This window comes from Elephantulus edwardii, unplaced genomic scaffold (genome assembly GCF_000299155.1).
Source record: "Elephantulus edwardii isolate Elephantulus edwardi_28Jun2011 unplaced genomic scaffold, EleEdw1.0 scaffold00237, whole genome shotgun sequence".
NCBI classification, from domain to species: Eukaryota; Metazoa; Chordata; class Mammalia; order Macroscelidea; family Macroscelididae; genus Elephantulus; species Elephantulus edwardii.
The window spans coordinates 3,180,033-3,200,279 of record NW_006399987.1 but is presented as its reverse complement, the minus strand read 5'-3'; the positions used below and the strand labels follow the sequence as shown (position 1 = coordinate 3,200,279).

The following is a 20,247-nucleotide window of genomic DNA, read 5'->3' as shown; positions in this document are numbered from 1 at the left end:
CTACCAGAACTCCCTAGTTCTAACTACGTTATCTCAAAGACCACCATCTGTGTAGAGTCCCGAGATACATGTAGTGAGGGGTGTATTGTGAGGTGGTTACTAGACCGGGTTATTAAACCAAAATCCTAACCTATTGTTACCTGACTCAGGCCATGGTCTTTGCAGTCGCTTGTCGTGCATCTGAGAGCTGGACAACGACTAAAGATGACAGAAGAATTGATGCTTTTGAGATGTGGTGTTGGAGAAGGGTGCTGAATATCCCAGGGACAGCCAAAAGAGCAAACAGGTACGTCTTGGAGAAGGTGCAGCCAGAGTGCTCCCTGGAGGCCAAGAGGAGGTGGCTTTATCTCACACTCTTTGGGCCTGTTACCAGGAGAGGCTATTCCTTGGAGAGGAATGCTTGTGAAAGCAGAGGGGCGGGGAAAGAGAGAAAGAGCCTCAACAGGGTGGATTGACACAGTGACTGCAGCAGCGGGCTCAGGTGTGTCAGAGACGGTGAGGATGGCATGGGAGAGGACAGCGTTCAGCTCTGTCGTTCACAGGGTCACTATGAGTTGTACTCAACTCAATGGCACCAAACAACAACAACTGCTATCAAGCCACTTGGCACTCACGGTGACCCTCCAATATCACTCTGCAACGGCGGCATGGATACGTCTCTGCTGTGTTAAGTCTCCACGGTGTTAAGAGGTGCCTCGCCCAAAAGCACACACATTGCATTTAGAAGTTCCTCAACAACAACAACAATGGATCACTAGGGAGCCCTGGTGGCCTAGTGGCAAGACTCACAGTTGGAGACCACCAGCTGCTCTGCCTGAGAAGGGTGGGCAGTCTCCTATCATTCAATTAACTACCTCTGAAAACCGCCAGAGGGTCAGCTGTGGGTCGGTCCGACTTGATGGTACACAGCAACGGCAACAACAGGAGGTCAGCAAGGGCCGATATTCCAACCTCCGTGTGTACTTAACCACCTTGGAAATGGAAAGCACCCACAGCTAGAATCAAAATTACCCAATCAGAGGCATCGTTAGTTCTATTCCAGGCTCACAATGAATGATCCTTTTGAGACCTTAGCTTTTAGCCCAGATCCCTGACTGATACGTTCTCATTTGTCCTCATATACTTTACATAGAAAATTGACTGAAAAGCTAACATTTGGAGTTTTGCTGACTGATGCGTTCTCATTTGTCCTCATATACTTTACATAGACAATTGACTGAAAAGCTAACATTTGGAGTTTTGCTGACCTGAGTTTGTGGGCTTGTCATCAATCGCATTGTTCCTCCCAGACTTAATTTTTCTGAGAAATGGTCATAATGACATACAACTCACAGATGGTCATGCTTGTGTATCATACACTTTTTAAAGGGAGGAATAAAAATATACTCGGGGTTAAAAAAAAAAGTTCCTCAGTCATTAGTTGGCTCCAGTTCTCAGTGATCAGAACACCTGGCCCTGCGGCAGCCTCAGGATCAGGTGCAGGTGGGGCAAGGTCCCACGGACTTGGCAGGGTCAGTTTTAGCCTTTCTTCCCATCTGTCTTAATCTGGAAACTCTGCTGGCCTGTCCAGCATCATGGCAACCCACTCAGTGTTGACAGATGGGTAATGACTGTGTAGGATGTGCAGTGACCAGCAATCAAACCCAGGTTTCCAGCATCAGAGGCAAGAATGCTACTTACCTTTTTTTTTTAAAGAAAAATCCTTGTTTACTGTCAAATCGGATCCAACTGGAACAGAAGAGATTGCTGCCCCTCTTTCTCCAGCAGAGCATCTGGTGGATTCAAACCACGCCTTTGGGATTGCCGCACAGCTTCTTGCCACTAGGCCACCAGAGCTCCCTAAAAATGCTACTTTTGAACCACCAAAGCCTCATGTGCAATTCTAACCCAGACAAAACAAATTTATAATAGAAGTAAGATTAGTGGTTGCCCCAGGGGCAGGGGAAATGATTAACAAGCCAGGGACAGCAAAGAACGTTCAAGGGCAGATGGGCATTGTCCACCTCTTGATGGGAGGTAGTTACACAGACGCATTCATTTGTCAGAATTTAGGACTGCAGTCTTCAATATGGATTGAAGTTCAATATCAAGACAACAAAGATTCTTGAGGGGAGGGAGGAAATTGTGCAACAATGAATGAATGGAAATCCAAGTTTTCTGTAAACTTTCATTAAAATATCAATTAAAAAGAGAGAGAGAAAAATAGATTCTCACCACTGGGCCAATTGGCAGCAGCATCATGATAGATGGAGAAGAGACTGGGGTTGTTAATAATTTCAGCTGTTTGGCTCCATGATCAACACTCATGGCACCAGCAGTCAGGAAATAAAACCCAAATTGCATTAGAAAAATCTGCTTTCAGGGGACTGCTACAGAGTATTAAAGAGCAATGATGTCTAGAGACTACGGTGCACCTGATCCAAGTCACGATCTTTGCAATTTCTTGTTGTGTTGTGGTCCTGGAGAAAAGTACTGAAGATACCACAGACAGCCAGGAAAACAAACAAGTCTGTCTTCTTGGAGATGGTGAAATCAAATTTCTCCTTGGAGGTAAGAATTGTGAAACTCCATCTCACATACTTTGGGCACATTGCCAGGAGGGACCAGTCCTTGGGAAAGGACATCATGCTTGGAAGGGTGGAGGGACAATGCAAGACAGGAAGACCCTGGATGAGCACAGTAACTGGGGGAATGGGGTAGGTGTGTCAGAGACAGTGAAATTGGTTCAGGTCAGGGTTCAGAACTATTGTACTCATAGGGTCGCTATGAGTCACAGCCAACTCTGTGGCACGATGTTATATTGTTATGTGCCATCGAGTTGGAACTGACTCATAGCTGACCCTCCGGGGGCTTTCAGGGGCATGGGAAAGTATTGCCATGGCAAAGTCTGCTGCTAGGGACCTCTCCAAAGTACTGAAGAGCAATGGTGTCTCTTTGGAGACTAAGGTGCCTCTGATGCAGGTCATGGTCTTTGCAATCACTTGTTATGCATCAGAGAGTTGGACAATGACCAGGGAGGATAGAAGAATTGATGCCTTTGAGCTCTGGTGCTGGAGAAGAGTATTCAATGTACCGTGGACTGCTAGGAAAACAGATTCATCCTGGAGAGGGCTAAACCGGGTGGCTCCTTGGAGGCAAGGATTCTGAGGCTCTGTGTAATTTACTTTGGACATGTTGTAAGGAGAGACCGGTCCTTGGAGAGGGACATCATGCTTGGGAGGGTGGAGGGACAGCGCAGGAGAGGAAGGCCCTCTATGAGGTGGATTGATTCAGTGACTGGTGTAATCAGGATGAGCGTGTCAGAGACAGTGCAATTGGCACAGGTCAGAGCAGGGTTTAGGGCTGTTGTACATAGGGTCGCTATGAGTCACAAGCAACTCGACGGCATATAACAACAACAACAATCACATGGGAAGAAATCCTCCCATGGAGTACCTGATGGATTCTAATTGCCTACCTTGGGGGTTGGCAGCTCCTTACCTACTAGGTCGTATCCATTTTATAGCATGGCAGTTACACCAATTTAAAAGCAAACTTCAGACTTTCCAAGTTCAAGTCCATTGCTCTTTCCAGAGGTTGGGAAATCAGGATACGTGCAAAGTGTAATGAGGATGGAGGTGGTGAGGATGGTGAAACATGGTATTTAAAGCAGCAGGGTGGCAGGGACATGGGTGGAGAGGCGAGGGAGGGAGGGAGAAGTGGTGAGGTGAGCGAGCTTTGGAGTGGGCTGAGGCGGCAGAGAGCGCTGCCCAGTGCCTGATGGGTCCCGGATGTCTCACTCAGCGGTGCTTCCACAGCCCACCCTGCACTCCGGTGACTCACAGCTGAACTGTGCGTTTTCTAAAGGAGGAAATGACTCATGTCTCCCCAGTTTTTGCACACACACAAGAAAGTGAGAGCTAAAAGCATATGGAATTCCAGGACTCTGAAGAAAAGGGCAAATTCCCTATGAGGAGGAGCTCAGAGGAGGCGCTTCGAGCAGCCCTTCCAAGCCTGGCATTGCAGACCCTCTCCAGCTTTCCAAACCTTTGCCTAAGACCCCAGGGGGCACATACCATGTGCCACTGGGGCATCTGGAAACATCAGTTAGTGCCTTCAACCCACTGTCACGGAGTGGATTTCAACTCTCAGCAACCCCACAGGGTCCACCAATCTGTCATGTTTATGGGCTCAGATTGGCATTTTTCTCCCTCAGAGTAGCTGTCAAGCACTTAACCATTGTGCCACCAGGGCTCCTTTCAATTAACCCTTTACCTTAAAGGGCCTAGTAGTAAGAGGCTGTGCTGCAATCCCAAAGACACGGGGTTTGAATCCTCCAGCTGCTCTGTGGGAGAAGGCTGGGCAGTCTTCCGTGTGATTTACTGCCTCTGAAAACGCACTGGCGGGTCAGCTATGGGTCAATTACAACTTAACTGTACTGAACAACAATTAGGCGTAAAAGCAATAAAATCCCATCTCTAGCCATCAAACCCAGATGCCAACCATGATAATACATGGCTGCTAGGCACAGGCAGCTGAAGATGGAACCAAGCAGAAGACCACAAATGCTACTGATTTTGGTCAGAAGCAGGGATCTGACTGCCGGCTGTGTTTAAAAAGTGGTTTTCGGGGGGAGGGGGGAAGAAGAACGAACTGGGGATGAGGGTGGAGAAAACAGTGCAACAATGAATGAATGAAAACCCAAAATCTCTGTAAATGTTCATTAAAACTAATAAAATTTAATAAAAGGAAAAAAAAGAAAAAAGGGAAAAAAATAAAATAAAAAGTGGTTTTCACTGAACAGGCACCGCCAGGTGGCAGTCGGCTAAGCCCCATGGCCTCACTCTTGGATGGGGACCAGGAACCAAATGACAGCACCTCACACCTATGTCTCACATCAGTTCCCGAACTAGGGGACAAAACCAGCCCTGTCACCACACAGCACAGTTCAAAGAAACCACACAGCGTCCTCTCTTTCTCTGGTGCTGCACAAGCCAAGTTTGGGTTTTCCAAGTCAGTTCATGTGAATTTCAGCAAAACCCAACGGCATTCCTTTCGCCCTCCCTCCCTCTGTCGGCCCAGACTTACAGAATCACTGCCCCACCCTCAAAAAATAACACAACCAACCAACCAACCAAACCCCCTCTCAACTCTAGCCTTTGGGCCTCTGGTGTCATGGGTGAGAAATCAGGAATAAGGTTATCGAAACAGAGGCAACTGCCCATTTCTGCTTTTTCCACCAGCAAACAAATGAGGTGGTGAATGCTCTCGATGGTTTGGTGTTGTTTTTTTTTTTTGGCCCAGAGTGTGAATCAGTTGTCGTACAAGACAATCAAGGTCGCAGGCCGACTCATTTCCTCGATTAAAGCCTTGAACTTGAATCAGAAGGCAGTTCCCTAAAGCTTTGTTGGGCAAGCTGAGTGGTGCCAAGCTCTTTCACCCAGGGGTGATTATCTTGATGGCCAGACCTTTGTTGCTCAATCCCCTTTGCTGCTGGTTACAGCCTCTCAGTGACAGATGGTCAAAGTGCAGATGTCATTAACAGAATTAACACAGAATGTGAAGGTTCCAAAGGCTTCAGGGCGGCCAAGCACAGAGAGGCCAACAAAAACATTTGACTGGCACTTGACGTGAAGAGGATCCATTGCCTCTGTACAGTCCGTTCTGACTCATTGACACAGAGCACAGTGGGTCTTTCTCCAAGCCGGTGATCTTTATAGGCATCAGAACAGCTGGCGGGTTCAAACCTCCAACCTTTCAGCTAGCAGCCAAGTGTTTAACCATCATGTCAGGATGGCACATAATTCACCTGAGAGATGTCTGATCTCACTAAAGCTTTCCCCTAGTGATCCCTGGAAGAAATCAGGGAATGACAATCCTCCAGGGACTGTAGCTAACACGGCTGTGACGTGGAGGTACCAAGCCTTCACACGCGTAAACTGATTTTGATCTAAGTGAGGGCGTGCAATCCCACACCTTGGAGAACAAGCCTTTGCCCCAACAAGGAAAACGGGTTCCTGGGTGCTGATATCAGGGGAGAAAAGAAGCTATCAGCTCTCCTGCACCTGAGAAAAGTCCCGGGGCCAGTAGCCTTCTTGGAGGCAGAAGACAAATACATCAGATCTCAATCCCAAACCGGAGAAAACCAAGGTGAAGGCAGGCCTTGCTCAAGTCTTCACTAGCATTTCCTAAGCAGGTGTTCGCCAGGCTAATCAATTATTTCTGGTTCAATATGCTTCAGGAGATGGGCCCTGGGCATCGCTGGGATCGATCACCTGTGGTGGCCCCTGGGTTCCCTTCTTCCCAGAAGCTGATGTGTCATTGATGCCAAAGTTCCCCTGCTGGAAGCCGTCTCCTGTCTTAATAATCAGAAAGCTTCCTGCAATCGCTTTGATCAATGGGCACAATCAGAGGCGAGGCAGAGTCCCGAGGGCCATTCAAGCCACCGCCTCTGCCAACTGTACAGCCGCCTCTCAGCAGCTAACGGAAAACGTCCAGAGGGTGGGGTGGTGGGCACCGGGGTCATCACCAGCCTCTTAAGCAAATCGACACATAACATCCTTAAACCAAGACACGATGGGCGTTCAACTGACCCCTTTAGAGCCTCTGAACAGGTAGCCCCGAGACCGGGCCGCGGGGCTGCCTCCCAGCCGGCCCAGAGTGACAGCGGCCAAAGGGTTCTAGAACCCTCCTCTGCTCCTCTGTTGAGCGCAGGAGGGTTTGGGAACCGAGCCCACGGGGGCAGCCCGAGTCCCCTCTGTGAACTTCTCCAGGACAGACGGAATGAAGACAGCCCCATGGACAACGCTCGGGACCGCGAACACCCGGAGGTCTAGCCCGCGACCCTCTAGGCGAGAATGACGTGCGGCCGGAGCTCCACGCCCGTTCCGCCTCGCGTAGCCCCGCCCCGAGCCGTGCGCGCCTCCTTAGCCACCTTCTCCCATTGGCTGAGGGGAGTGGCTCGAGGCTCGCCTGTTCAAATAATAACCAATGGGATTGCGGGGGCGGGGCTGATGGGCGGGACCGGAGGCGGTGGCTCAGAGTTGAAGCGCGCGGGGCGGCGACCCCAGGAGCCGGGCCCCGCCGGGGGTGGTGGGGGCACCTCGGGTCGCACAAAGCCGGTCCCACGCGGAGGTCTCCCCCTGTTCACCCGCTGGAGTCGGGGAGGGTTTTGCGAGGACCTCCAGGTGGGGTCGTCCGCCCCTCTATCTGAGCGTCCCCCAGTTGTCTTCGGGACCCTCGTTACTAGAATGATCGCATGAGCAAGCGGATCCTTCCTCCCATTCAGTGCTGGAGTGCGCAGAGGTGAACGAGGGTTCCATCACCCGGCAGAACCCCTGCTCCTCTGAGCCCTCCGAGCCCCCTAAACTTCACGCGCCCCTCAATGCTCCCTCCAGCCCTCGTGAAGGACCTCGGACCATTACCCTAGTGTTCTCCCAAGTCCGGAGTGACTTTGCCCCCTGCACACGCGCGTGTGCTCCCACTCCGGAGGGGCCACCCCACCCCAGCCCCCTGGAGCCCGCGACTCCCCAGCACCCGGAGCCAGCCTCACCTGCAGCCCCCGCCGCGGCCAGGAGCAGGACGACGGCGCAGCGCATCCCCCAGCCAGCAGACCCCATGCTCGCAGCAGCCCCGGCCCGGAACGCAGTGTCGGCGCTGGAGACTCAGGCAGCGCGTGGCCGAGCGGTGACTGCACGCGGGGCTCGAGTCCTTGGCAGCCTTTCAAGGAGTGCTTTCTCGCCGGAGGAGGAGTTTGCAGTGGGGTGATTTTCAAATATCTTCCCCTCGAGGCGGGGGGAGGAGTTTCGAACGCCCGATGTGACATCGGCGCTTTAACCCCTGCAGCCCTGACTAGGAGCCGCGTCCCTGCAGAGGCGGCCGGGCTCCAGGACTTGGAAATGCGCTCTGAAAGGGAGGATTCCCTCTGCTTTGAACGGCTGCATTCGCCCTTTTTACCCCTTTTCTTTCTTCCCCATGCCCAGAGGAGGTTGTTAAAAACCGATCTTCTAAAACATTTTCACGACCATTTCCCCTCTGCTGGGAAAGAACAACTTTGAGGTTTTGCTGGAAGTCTTCGCCTTTCTCCTTCTTTGGTTAGCTGTTTCCTTTCTAGGAACTGAACATAGTTTTGTTTTGTTTTGTTTCTCTTTTGAACGTATGTAGTTTTTCAGACGATCAGTCCCAAACCACCTTCTGAACACGTACAACTCCATGAGAAAAGTAAAAAAAGGCTTCACAAAAAGAGCAATTTTGTTTGTGAGCCAAGGACTGGGGGCGGGAACACATACACACAAAAAACTCAACCTACTTTAAAATAAAATCAACTGATGCAGAATATAAATAAATATATTGATTGATCAGGAGAAGGGTTTGGACAAGAGCAGTTGGTGCTCCTCACGGCAAAATAAAACAAAATGGGCCAAAAAAACCCTGAAAACACAATTGACCTTGCAACTTTTAAGAATTCTCTTTTGGAATTCCTGCTTTGCCATAAAGGCACATTGGGGAAACCTTCTTAAACCCCACAAAAGGCCTAGTGGAAGGTGCCCCGCCCCAGGAGTCTTCCTGGGTCTTGTAAATCAAACTTTGTGAGAGTGATAGCCAGTCAGCAGGTCACTATGAACCCAGAATAGGTAGGGGGGAAAAGGCTGAAAGAAAAAAGTGATGGATTCAGAGGAGGAATGTTCTCACAGAACGTGTATCACCTAAAAGTCTGAGCCAGACGCTGGGTAAATAAATTCTCCTTTCCCAGTCCAAGAAGAGGAGGTAGTAGTACCTGCTTCTCCAAGTTGGCAGACTTAAATGGGTTTGTTACCAATCACCTGAGGAAGTCTGCAGGACTAGGCAAGTTCTGAGAGGTTTGGCAACCTTCATGCATGTGTCACCACGAAATTCCATTCCTGTTCCATAAGCTACTTTTAAAAACAAAAATCCTAAAAAGAAAACCAGAAATATTACACAACACTAAGGGCTCACTTTCTGCCAGGAGCCCAGTTTTCTCTCGTTCATCTGGAAACGTCTTTCTCTCTCTCCCAACAGACCTGACAAGAGTTACTGAGGGTAGGACTGTATGAATGAAGAGGACCCCAGAAAAGCACCTTCCTATGATGCCAAGACCGGGGTGGGAGTTCTACAACTTCTTCCCCCTCCTCTGAAGTCTCAAATTCCCTACTCTGCCAGCCACACCCAGCTAGATATTAACCTGAGGGTGGGGCCAGGTCACCTTAATTTCTCTGTGCCCTACTTCCTGGAGTCTACATGTGCTCGCTTCCACATGGGAGACTCTAGTGTGAGGCCCGCCCAAGGAACCTCAGGCATTGCTCATCTGTCAGCAAAAGATTGATTCAGGTCATGGTGGTGGTGTTTGGTGCCCTGCCGATTCATAGCAATGCTTCAAACAACAGATCTGAACCCTGTTCTGTCCTGTGCCATCCTCCTCGTGGCTACAATCACTGTGTCGATCCGTCCAGGTGAGGGTCTCCCTCTCCTTCCCTGACCCTTCACCTTTCTAAGCGTGATATCCCTTTCCTAGGAATAGCCTCTCCTAAACAATATGTTCAAAGTATGTGAGACAAAGTTTAGTGATCCTTGCCTCTAAGGAGCACCCTGGCCACTCTCTGTCCAAGACACATCTGTTCTTTTCAATAATCCATGGGATATTCAGTAATCTTCTATAATATCACAACCCAAAGGCATCAATTCTTCTGTCATCCTTCCTCCTTGTCAAACTCTCAGAGGCTGAATAACTTTTTGAGTTACAGAGAGGTCTGTAGGAAGAAGTCTCTTAGGAAGAGAGGTCTGGCAGTATAATTCCAAACATTCTATATGTTACAGTACTCCAATATTCTACAATGGATCGTGGGGATGGCACAAGTTGCCTTCTGCAGCACAGGTAACAACCATCACCTTTATTGATTAGGGCTATTATGAAGACTTACAGTGCCATGGGTTACTTAGTGGGGCTACTGTCTTAGAGATTTTCATGCACTGACTGGGCTGGACTATGTCAACAAGGTATAAGGACCCTGTGATGGTTGGTGTTATGTGTTCATGTGCCTAGGCCATAATTCTCAGTTTGGTCTGGTTGTCCACTATTTTGTGATCTGATATAATTATCCCTTATTGTGTGATTTAAGTCTTGGTTTTTTGTTGTTATGTGCCATCCAGTCGCCTGTGACCCATAGTGACCCGATGTACAGCAGCTCTGAAGCCCGCCCTGTCCTGAGCCAATCTCATTGATTCTGACACACCAACCCCCATTGGCACAGTTACTGTATCAATTCATCCCATCTGGGACTTTCCTCTCCTGTGCTGTCCCTCCACCATCCCAAGCATGATGTCCTTCTCCAAGGACTTGTCTCTCGTGGCCACGTACCCAAAGTATGTGAGACAGCTTCAAAATCCTAGTGTCCAAGAAGAAACTTGATTACATCCTCTTCAAGATGGACTTATTTGTTTTCTTGGCAGTCCTTGACTCTAAATCTTCACTTCTGTCTGTTAATGTTCAAGCTATAGAAATGATCCCTGATAAGAAGAGATAAGACTGAAACTGTCAATGACTTGATCTTACTTGGATCCACAATCAACAGCCTTGGTACCAGCAGTCAAGGGATAAGTAAATGTATTGCATTGGGCAAATCAACTGTCAAGGACCTCTCCAAATTACTGAGGAGCAATGTTTTCAGGTTGAGGACTAAAGTGTGCCTGATTCAGGCCATTTTAGTCTTTTCAATTACTTACTGTGCGGCTGAGAGCTAGACAATGAGTAAGAATGACAGAAGAATTCTATGCTTTTGAGTTGTAGTGTTGGAGAAGAGTACTGAATATCCTATGATTGCTAAATAAACAAATAGATTTATTTTAGAGAAAGTACAGCTGGAGTGCTCTTTGGATACAAGGATAGCAAAGCTTTGTTTCACATACTTTGGGCATGTTTTTAGGAGGGGCTATTCCTTGGGGAGGAACATCATGCTTGAAAAGAAAAGAAACAAAAGAGAGGAAGACCCTTAACCAGGTGGATTTACACAGTGACTATAGCAATTGTCTTGAGTATTGCGATGGGAAAGTCTGCTGTTAGGGACCTCTCTAAAGTACTCAAGAGCAACGGTGTCTCTCTGGAGACTAAGGTCCGCCTGATACAGGCCATGGTCTTTGCAATCACTTGTTATGCATCAGAGATCTGGACAATGACTAGGGAGGATAGAAGGAGAATTGACGCCTTTGAGCTGTGGTGCTGGAGAGGAGTATTGAATGTTCCATGGACTGCCAAGAAAACAAACAGATCCATCCTAGAGAGGGTTAAATCAGGCTACTCCTTGGAGGCAAGGATTCTGGGGTTTCATCTGACATACTTTGGACATGTTGTGAGGAGAGACAGGTCCTAGGAGAGGGACATCATGCTTGGTAGGGTAGAGGGACAGCGCAGGAGGGGAAGACCCTCTATGAGGTGGATTGATTCAGTGACTGGGGTAATCGGGGTGGGTGTGTCAGAGGCAATGTGATTGGCACAGGATAGAGCACGGTTTAGGGCTCTTGTACATAGGGTCGCTATGAGTCGCAAACGACTCGACAGCACATAACAACAACATGTCAGCAATTGTGAGGTTGGCACAGGACCGAACGAGGTTCAGGTCTGTTGTTCATAGGGTCACTATGAGTCATACTCAGCTTCACAACACCATAAACAGCAACTACATCTGTTAACAGGCAAGATTGGGGTATGTTAGTGAAGAAGGATTACGGTAGGATGTACTCAAGTCATTGTCCTCACTTGAATCACATCTTTTATCTTACAAGAGATAAAAGGAGAGAGAATTATGCAGAGTGAAAGGAGTGTGTTAGTTACCAAGAAAGAAGAGCCAGAAGTGGAATGCATCTTTGGAATCTCAGGGTCCCTGTGCTAGAAACCTCCTAGACCTAGGGGACACTAGTGATAGCAACAGACGGCAAGAAGTAGTGACGGGGGGGGGGGGAATTACAGAGAAATGACAGAGGCAGGAGCAAAGGACCCAGGAAATCAACAGGATGTGGTACAGTGAGTTTCCTGATCTATGGATGGAGAAAGCTGAGCTCCTTCAGACAGGAAGCCTGATAGGGAACAGAGTGCCTCTGTTCTCTTTTTAGTGTTACTTAAGAGCTTTGTAATAATTACTTGAACATGGCAGGGATTGGGCCTACCTAAAAGGTCCAAGAGTCTCAAAGGGCTGAGAGGCAAAGGACCAGGCATGGCTAAGAGGCTATCTTGATCAAAGAACAGTATCCTGGATTGTAACCTGTTACTTCTCTAATAGAACTCATAACTGGGATTATGGCCTGAAAGCTGTGTGGCTATTGCAATGAATTATCAAATCCAACAGAGACCAGAGTGGGAGGGATGGTTGGTGCCAGACTTGGCAAAGAGATTATAGCAGTGTGTTTCACACTTGACCTCATAGGGCTCAACACTGGGCCAAGGCTGATGGCAATCTCTTGCCTTCTGGTACAGTTAGAACAGGTTCAACATCTCCCCATTTTCTAATACAGACACCATTTTTACCAGGAGTAAATAAACGGAGGCAGAGATGTGCCACTTAATGTACACACTGTGTCCTGTAAAGTAGGAAATGATGGGCTTTGGACATTGCGCGAGCACAGGACTAAAACCTTGCAGGAGCCCGTTTCCGGTTGTCCTCACCACTGCTGTTGAAGGATGCTGGGAGTCAGACCGACAGAAGTAAGAGCAGGGAGCGAGTGGAGGGGGCCCGTGCCCACCTGCCATCCTCCGCCTGTAGCAGGAGCAGCCCACACCCCACAGTCAGTCCTATGCTTCACCTAGCCAGAGCCCACCTGGGACCACTGCTGAAGAGGCTGGGCTTAGGGTCTTTAAAACCATTGTGCTATGGTTATTCTGTGCCGTCGAGTCAGAACCAAGTTGTAACTGACCCTCCAGCAGATTTTCAGAGGCTGTAAGTGTGCCAGGGAAGACGGTCCATCCTTCTGCAGAGCAGTTGATGGATTCAAACCTTTTGGATTGCAGCACAGGCTCTTACCAATAAACCACTAAAACTCCTTATTAAACTGTTGTTGTTGCTGTGTACCATCTAGTCAGAACTGACCCATAGCTGACCCTCCACCAGGTTTTCAAAGGCAGTTAATCGCATGAGAGGAGATTACCCATCCTTCTCCTGCGGAGCAGATTGTGGCCTCAAACCGTGTACCTTCAGGATTGCAGTGCAACTTCTTGCCACTAGGCCACCAGTGCTCCCCATTAAACTATTGTTGTTATTGTTGTTAAGTGCCATCGAGTCATAGGCGACTCATAGAGACCCTATGAACAAAAGACCTAAACACTTGTATAACTTTCATCCTTTCTCCAGGTTTGTAAGGTTTCCAGAGGAAAGCTATTTCAGAAGTGGATGCCACTCCTGCTTCTAAGCTTGTTTTAATCGGGAGCTCCACCAAACACTGTCCACCATGGGTAACCATTATCGCATTTGACGCATCAGTGTCACAGTGTTCAATATCACAGCAACCATGAGTTACCTCTGTACAGCAAGTGGACAGACCAGGGCTGTATGACATAGAAGAATGTTTAACCAAAAATAATTAGAAAGAAATAATATACAAAAAGAGAGTTGCTTTACCTTTAAGAACAAACCAAAAAACCCTTAAGGGTCCCCTGACTTATACTCTGTTGGTTGGTCTTCAACTGAACAGAAGGTAAGCAACACATATGTAAAATGACCAGAGCTGTGATTCTGCAGAATTGACACTAGTGAGTATACCCTGGACTTCCAAAAGAACAAATGAATCTTGGAAGAAATGAGATCAAGGTGCTCTTTAGAAGCAAGGATGGTCTCATATACTTTGGGCCTGTTATCTGGAGAAGAACATCATGCTTCTTCTTGGAAAATTAATCATCAGGCTGCTTCATGGAAAATGAGTTGTTGTTAGCTGCCATCGAGCTAAGTTCAACCCATAGGGACCCTATGAACAGCAGGTCTGACATCTGTCCTGTCCTGTGCCGTCCTCATCATCTCTGACACACTGACCCCCATTGCTGCAGTCACTGTGTCAATCCATCTGGTTTGAGGGTCTTCCTTTCTTTCAAAGTCCCTCCACTTTTCCAAGCATGAAGTCCCTCTCTAAGAAATAACATCTCCTACCAACATGCCTAAAGTCTGTGAGGTGCAACTCTGCCATCTTTGTCCCCAAAGTGCACTCTGACTGCACTTTCTCCAAGACATATCTGTTTCAGTGCAGTTTCCCGACACCACAGCTCAAAGACATCAATTCTTCTTCTGTTAACCTTATTCATTGTCCAGCTCTCCAATGCATAGCAAGTAATTGAGAAGACCTTACCCTGAATCAGGTGCATCTTTGTCCTCAAACTGACATCATTACTCCTCAATAATTTGAAGAGGTCCCTGACTGCAGACTTTCCCAGTACAATATGTGTCCTGATTGCTGGTACCAAGTATACTGATTGTGAATCCAAATAAGATGAGGTTGTTGACCATTTTAATCTTTTCTCCATCTATCTTAATGTTGTCTCTAGGTCTGGTGGTGAGAACTTTCTTTTCTTGATATTGAGATGCATTCTCTGTTGAAGGTTGCATTTCACCTTCAGTGGAAAAGTACAAGTTCAGCAAAGAAGAGGAAGATCCTCTTTGAGACAGACTGATGCAATGGATGTGAGCAGAGCAGAGATTGTGAGGATGGCGCTGACCTGGAGGGACTTGGACCTGATCGTACACTGTGTTCGCACTAGGTCATTGTGAGTCAGAGTGGATGCAAAGGCATCTATCTACATGAGCTCTCTGTGTGGAGTGAGGGGACTTGACTTGTGTCTCATCTGAGCTCATCTTCTTCTAAGCAGTCAGTCGATATGTAATTCATTCTTGGAATTCATTCATTTACAAGCTCCTGGGCTTGCAAAATGATCTTAATCCATCCCTGGGGTGATTAGCCAGAGACTCAGCACAGAATGGGCCCCCATCCAAGAAGCTGGACAGTTGGCAGGGATGTGGGCGCCGTGGCAGCTGCAACCTGGCCTTTGGTCCATAGTCAGCAGAGAGGTGCCTGCCAATGGGTGCAGACGGGGACCTGTGACCCATCTCCAGCAGTGACTGACACGAAACACATGTTAACCCCATGAGGGTGGAAACCATGGCCTGCGTCTCCAGGGGATGAATGAATACGTGAAAAGAAAAGAAAATCTTATTGTTGTGGCTACAATATCATTGTTGGGTACCATTGAGTCAACTACAACTCATAGCAACCCTGTTAACAACAGATTTGAACCTTACCCTATCCTCACAGTCACCAGTGACAGGACCTTTGGGTTGTGGTGCTGGAGAAGAGTACTGAATAGCCCACGGACCGCCAAGAGAACAGCTATGTCTTGGGAAAAGTGTAGCTTGAATGCTCCGTGGACGCAAGGATGGTGAAGCTTCTTTTCTCATACTTTGGGCATATTGCTAGGGGGAGCTATTCCTTGGAAAGAGACATTATGCTTGAAAAAAGTAGAGGCTCAGGAAGCTCTGGTGGCCTAATGGCAAGAAGCTGCACTGCAATCCCAGAGGCGCATGGTTCAAATCCACCAGATGCTCAGCTGGAAAAGGTGGGGCAATCTCCTCCTGTACCAGTCAGATCGAGTATGACGTTACATACACACACACACACACACACACACACACACACAAATACAATTTAAAAAAAGAAAGAAAGAAAAGGTAGAGGTTCAGTGAAAAGAGACTAAGACTCCTGAGAAGACGGGTTGACACGGTGACTGCAGCAACGGGCTCAAGTATGTCAGAGATGGCGAAATGGGGACAGGATGAGACGAGGTTCAGATCTGCGGTTCACAGGGTCACTACGTGTCATACTCAACTCAACGGCACGTAACAACAGCATTGTTAAAATCACTGTGTCGCTCCAGTTTGTCTTTGAATTGTGGCGTTAAAGAAGAATACAGAATATCCCATGGACCTTCAAAAGAACAAACAGGACCATCTTAAAGGAAGTGTAACCAGGTATCCTTAGATAACCTTAGACCTAAGAGATTCTTAGACCAAGAGTGAAACTTTGTTTTGCATACTTTTGGGCATGTGGTCAGGAGGGGCCAATACTTGAGGCGGGGGGGGGGGTGAGAAATTATCATTCTAGGAAAGGTGGAAGGTCAGAGAAAGAGAAGACGACAACATCAGAGAGATGCTTTTTCTGAATCCATCCCACTTTCTTTCTTCTTTTTTTTTTTGTATTGGCAATGTGGTGCTGGAGAAGAGTGTTGTATACCATGGACTGCTAGGAGAACAAACAGTTTTGTCCTGGAGAGGGTGAAGCCAGAATGCTTCTTGGAGTCAAGGATTCTGAGGCTTCGTCTGACATACTTTGGGCATGTTGCAAGGAAGGACTGGTCCTTGGAGAGGGACGTCATGCTTGGGACAGTGGAGGGCAGGCACAGGAGGGGAAGACCCTCGATGAGATGGATCGATTCTGTGAATGGAGTGGTGGGAATGAGTGTGTTTGAGATGGCGAGGTTAACACAGGATAGAACGGCGTTTAGGGCTCTTGTACTTATAGGGTCGCTATAAGTTGCAAGCAACTCAATGGCACATAACGACGACAACAACAACAACAACAACAACTGGCAATGTTGTGCTATCCTCTTTTTTTAAAAAAAATTTTATTGTGATTTTAATGAAAGTATACAGAAAGCAAGAAAGCGAACTGGTGGGAGGAAAATGTGAATCCACTTTCGTTGTGTTTTTATTTTTTTATTTTATTTTATTATTTTTGTGTGTGTACCATCAAATCGGATCTGGCTGGTACAGGAGGAGATTGTCCCTCCTTCTCCAGCAGAGCATCGGGTGGATTTTTTTTTTTTTTTGCATCGGGTGGATTTGAACCGCGTACGTCTGGGATTGCAGTGCAGCGTCTTGCCACTAGGCCACCAGAGCTCCCTGTGAATCCCATTTTCAATGGGATTTCAGTCAATGATATTTTTGGTCAACAGGCATACTGTGGGTCTGATTATAGACCACCAAGACAAAGTGAATATCGAAATATGAGTCAGAAACATTTCTTCATTTTCCAGTTAATGTAATAGTATACTTATACTGTTACCTCTCTGTCACTGCCATCAAGTCAGAACTGACTCATAGTTCAGCTTCCAGTGGGTTTTCAGAGGCTGCAAAATACACAAGAAAAGATTGCAGAGCAGCTGGGGATTTGAACTGCCTGCCTTTGGGCTGGCAGCACAACTCCTTACCCACTAGGCCACCAGCGCTTCCTGTCTTTGTACTCTTTCGTAGTTTATTAAATGTGAGATAGCATTAGGAAGACATTTGGAATATTAGGAGAGCTACCAGAATGTGACACCTATATATGAAGGGAATCGGTGCAGGAGTTAAAATAGCACTAACAGGCATGCTTGGCTCAGGGCTGCCCCAACATGCAAAACCTGCAAAGTTCAGTGCAATGAGATACATTTGTTGTGATGTGCCATCAAGTTCATGGCAACCCTGTGCACACGGAGTGAAACGCTGCCGGCTCCTGTACCTCTTGGTCACTGTCATGGCCACTGTGGATTTTGATTTCTAACCTGAAACCCCAGTGCCTTCAAGCTGGTGCTGACTCCTAGTAACTCCAGGTTTCCAGGTCTGTGAGTCTTATTGAGAAGAGATTGCCAAACAACAAATGCCGGCGAGGTTGTGGAGAAACTGGAACCCTTATTCACTGCTGGTGGGAGTGTAAAATGGTGCAACCACTACAGAAGGCAGTCGCACTTTCTCAAAAAGTTGGAAATAGAAATGCCATTTGACCCAGCAATTCTACTATAGGGAATATACCCTAAAGAAACCATAACTGCCACCCAAACATGTATATGCACACCTATGTTCATTGCTGTGTTATTGACATAAGCAAAGAGATGGGAGCCACCCAAGTGCCCAACAAAAAAATGAATGGACAGAACGACAATTGTGTATTCATACACTGGAATATTATGCAACCCTGAAAAACAAGGCACTCATAAAATATTACACAAAACGGGTGATGCTTGAGGACTTTATGCTGAGTGAAATATCTCAGTCACAAAAGGACAAATACTTCATAACACCACTGTTATAAAACAGGACTGACATGGGGGTAAGAAGTTAATGAAGAGGGGATAAATAATGAATACTGCATTGGAACAGATGAAAGAATGGTTTAAAAGGAATATGTTGTTGTTGTTGTTGTTATGTGCCATCAAGTCGCCTGCTACTCAAAGCAACCCAATGTACAACAGCCCTAAACCCTGCTCTATCCGATGCCAATCTTATTGTCTCCGACATGCCTACCCCCATTACTCCAGTCACTGACTCAATCCATCTCCTCAAGAGGAATATATGATTAGAACTTATCTGTGAGGACTGGGGGAAAGTGTGGAGGGAGGTAATTGTGCAACAAGGAACAAATATTTTTTTAAAAAGTGAAATAGGGGAGGGGGGAGGGAGGAAAGGAGAGTAAAATGTGCCACAATGAACGAATGAAAACCTAACTTTTCTGTAAACTTTCATTAAAACAAAGAAAAGTTCTTTTAAAAAATATTACCTTAAACCTGATTGGCAGCCTCATGATAGATGGTGAAGATATTGAGAGTGTTAACAGTTAGTCTGCTCGGCTCCACAATCAACACTCTTGGCACCAGCAGCCAGAAAATTAAAAGACGAATTGCATTAGGAAAGTCAGCTGTCAGGGACCTCTCCAAAATATTGAAAAAGAATGATGTCAATCTAGAGACTAACGTGCGCCTGATCCAGGCCATGGTCTTTGCACTTACTTGTAATGCATCAGAAAGCTGGACAATGACTAGGGAGGATAGAAGGAAAATTGATGCCTTTGAACTGTGGTGCTGGAGAGTATAGACTATACCATATACTGTTAGGAGAATAAACAGATATGTCTTAGAGAGGATGAAACCAGGCTGCTCCTTGGAGGCAAGGATACTGAGGCTTCATCTGACTGATTTTGGGCCTGTTGCAAGGAAGGACCAATCCTTGGAGAGGGACAGTGCAGGAGAGGAAGACCCTCGATGAGATGGATTGATTCAGTGACTGGGGTAATGGGGGTAGGTGTGTCGGAGACGATAAGATTGGCACAGGATAGAGCAGGGTTCAGAGCTATTGTACATAGGGTCGCTATGAGTCGCAGGTGACTCGACAGCACATAACAACCACCACTTTTAATACCCTGTCATATGAAAACAAAAAAGAAAAATAAACAGAAGACCCAGATTGGAGAAGAGACTGCCCACGTTTCTTCCCTTGAGCAGCTGGTGGCTGTGAACCACTGGGGAACCGGTACCTCTCTGGCCTGCAGGACTCTATGGTGACTCCAGGAGAAGAAGCTCTGTAGGGAGCTGATCGCTGACCCAAAGCCAGGCGCCTCTCTGGCTGTTCAGACTCAAAGAGGCTCGTTGGGAGAAAGACGGGCAGGTTCCTCCCATAAAGTTTATAGCCTTGAAGCCCACTGGAGGGTCAGCTATGAGTCAGTTCTGATTTGACCCCAGTGAAGGAGGGAGGGAGTGATTGGTTAGATAGTGTGGAAACCAGCCACAGAGCTTCCAAGCGAGTAATGCGCCGAGAAGCGGACTGCTGTGTCTTTTAGGCTCCACTGACCCACTTTGGGGTTTGCAGCAGAGCATTTCACCACTGTGCCACCAGAACCCCTCCGATCACATGTGCACACGGCCACTAGGAAGGCCAGCTGTGAGTCAGTTCTGATTCGATGTCACATAGCAACCGATTAACAGAAGACAGACACCCAACAACAATAACCAGAGGCGGAACACTTCATTCAGGGAACGTTGCATCTGGACTTTTAGCTCAGATGGTGGCTTCCAGCTCAGGTCTCCTCCCACCTGGGCTGCAGATGGTTCCAGACCAGGAAGGTCAGGGAATCGCTCCCCTGAACCAGCCCCATGCAATGGGGGAGCTTCTCCAGGGTTTCAGACTGGTTCATTCTGGTTCCGTCCCCTCTGAGAACTTGCCTTTCTGTCCCAGAGTCCTTGGGGGCAAGAAGAGTGAAACTTCTTATCACACACGGTGGGCAAGTTGCTGAGAATGGCCTGTTCTTAGAAAAAGACATCATGAGGGTCAACTATGAGTCGGTTTCCAAGCAACAAAACACAACAACAAACAACATCCCAGAATCCTGAGCGGCCAGGGAGGTGACACTTCATCTCTCATGTGTTGGGCATACAGTTGAAAATGGCCAGTTCTTGGAAAAAGATGCTGGGCCAGG

At 47.5% G+C, this 20,247-nt stretch overlaps 1 protein-coding gene across 1 annotated transcript in view; it reads right to left on the bottom strand.

The window, feature by feature from the left end:
• The window catches only part of LDLR (low density lipoprotein receptor), a 34,869-nt gene extending 30,054 nt beyond the window's left edge, over positions 1-4,815 (bottom strand). The window contains exon 1 of the mRNA XM_006898850.1: positions 4,788-4,815. Within this exon, the coding sequence (XP_006898912.1) occupies positions 4,788-4,815 (28 nt within the window). The remainder of the gene's footprint in view (positions 1-4,787) is intronic.
• Positions 4,816-20,247: the final 15,432 nt, after the last annotated feature.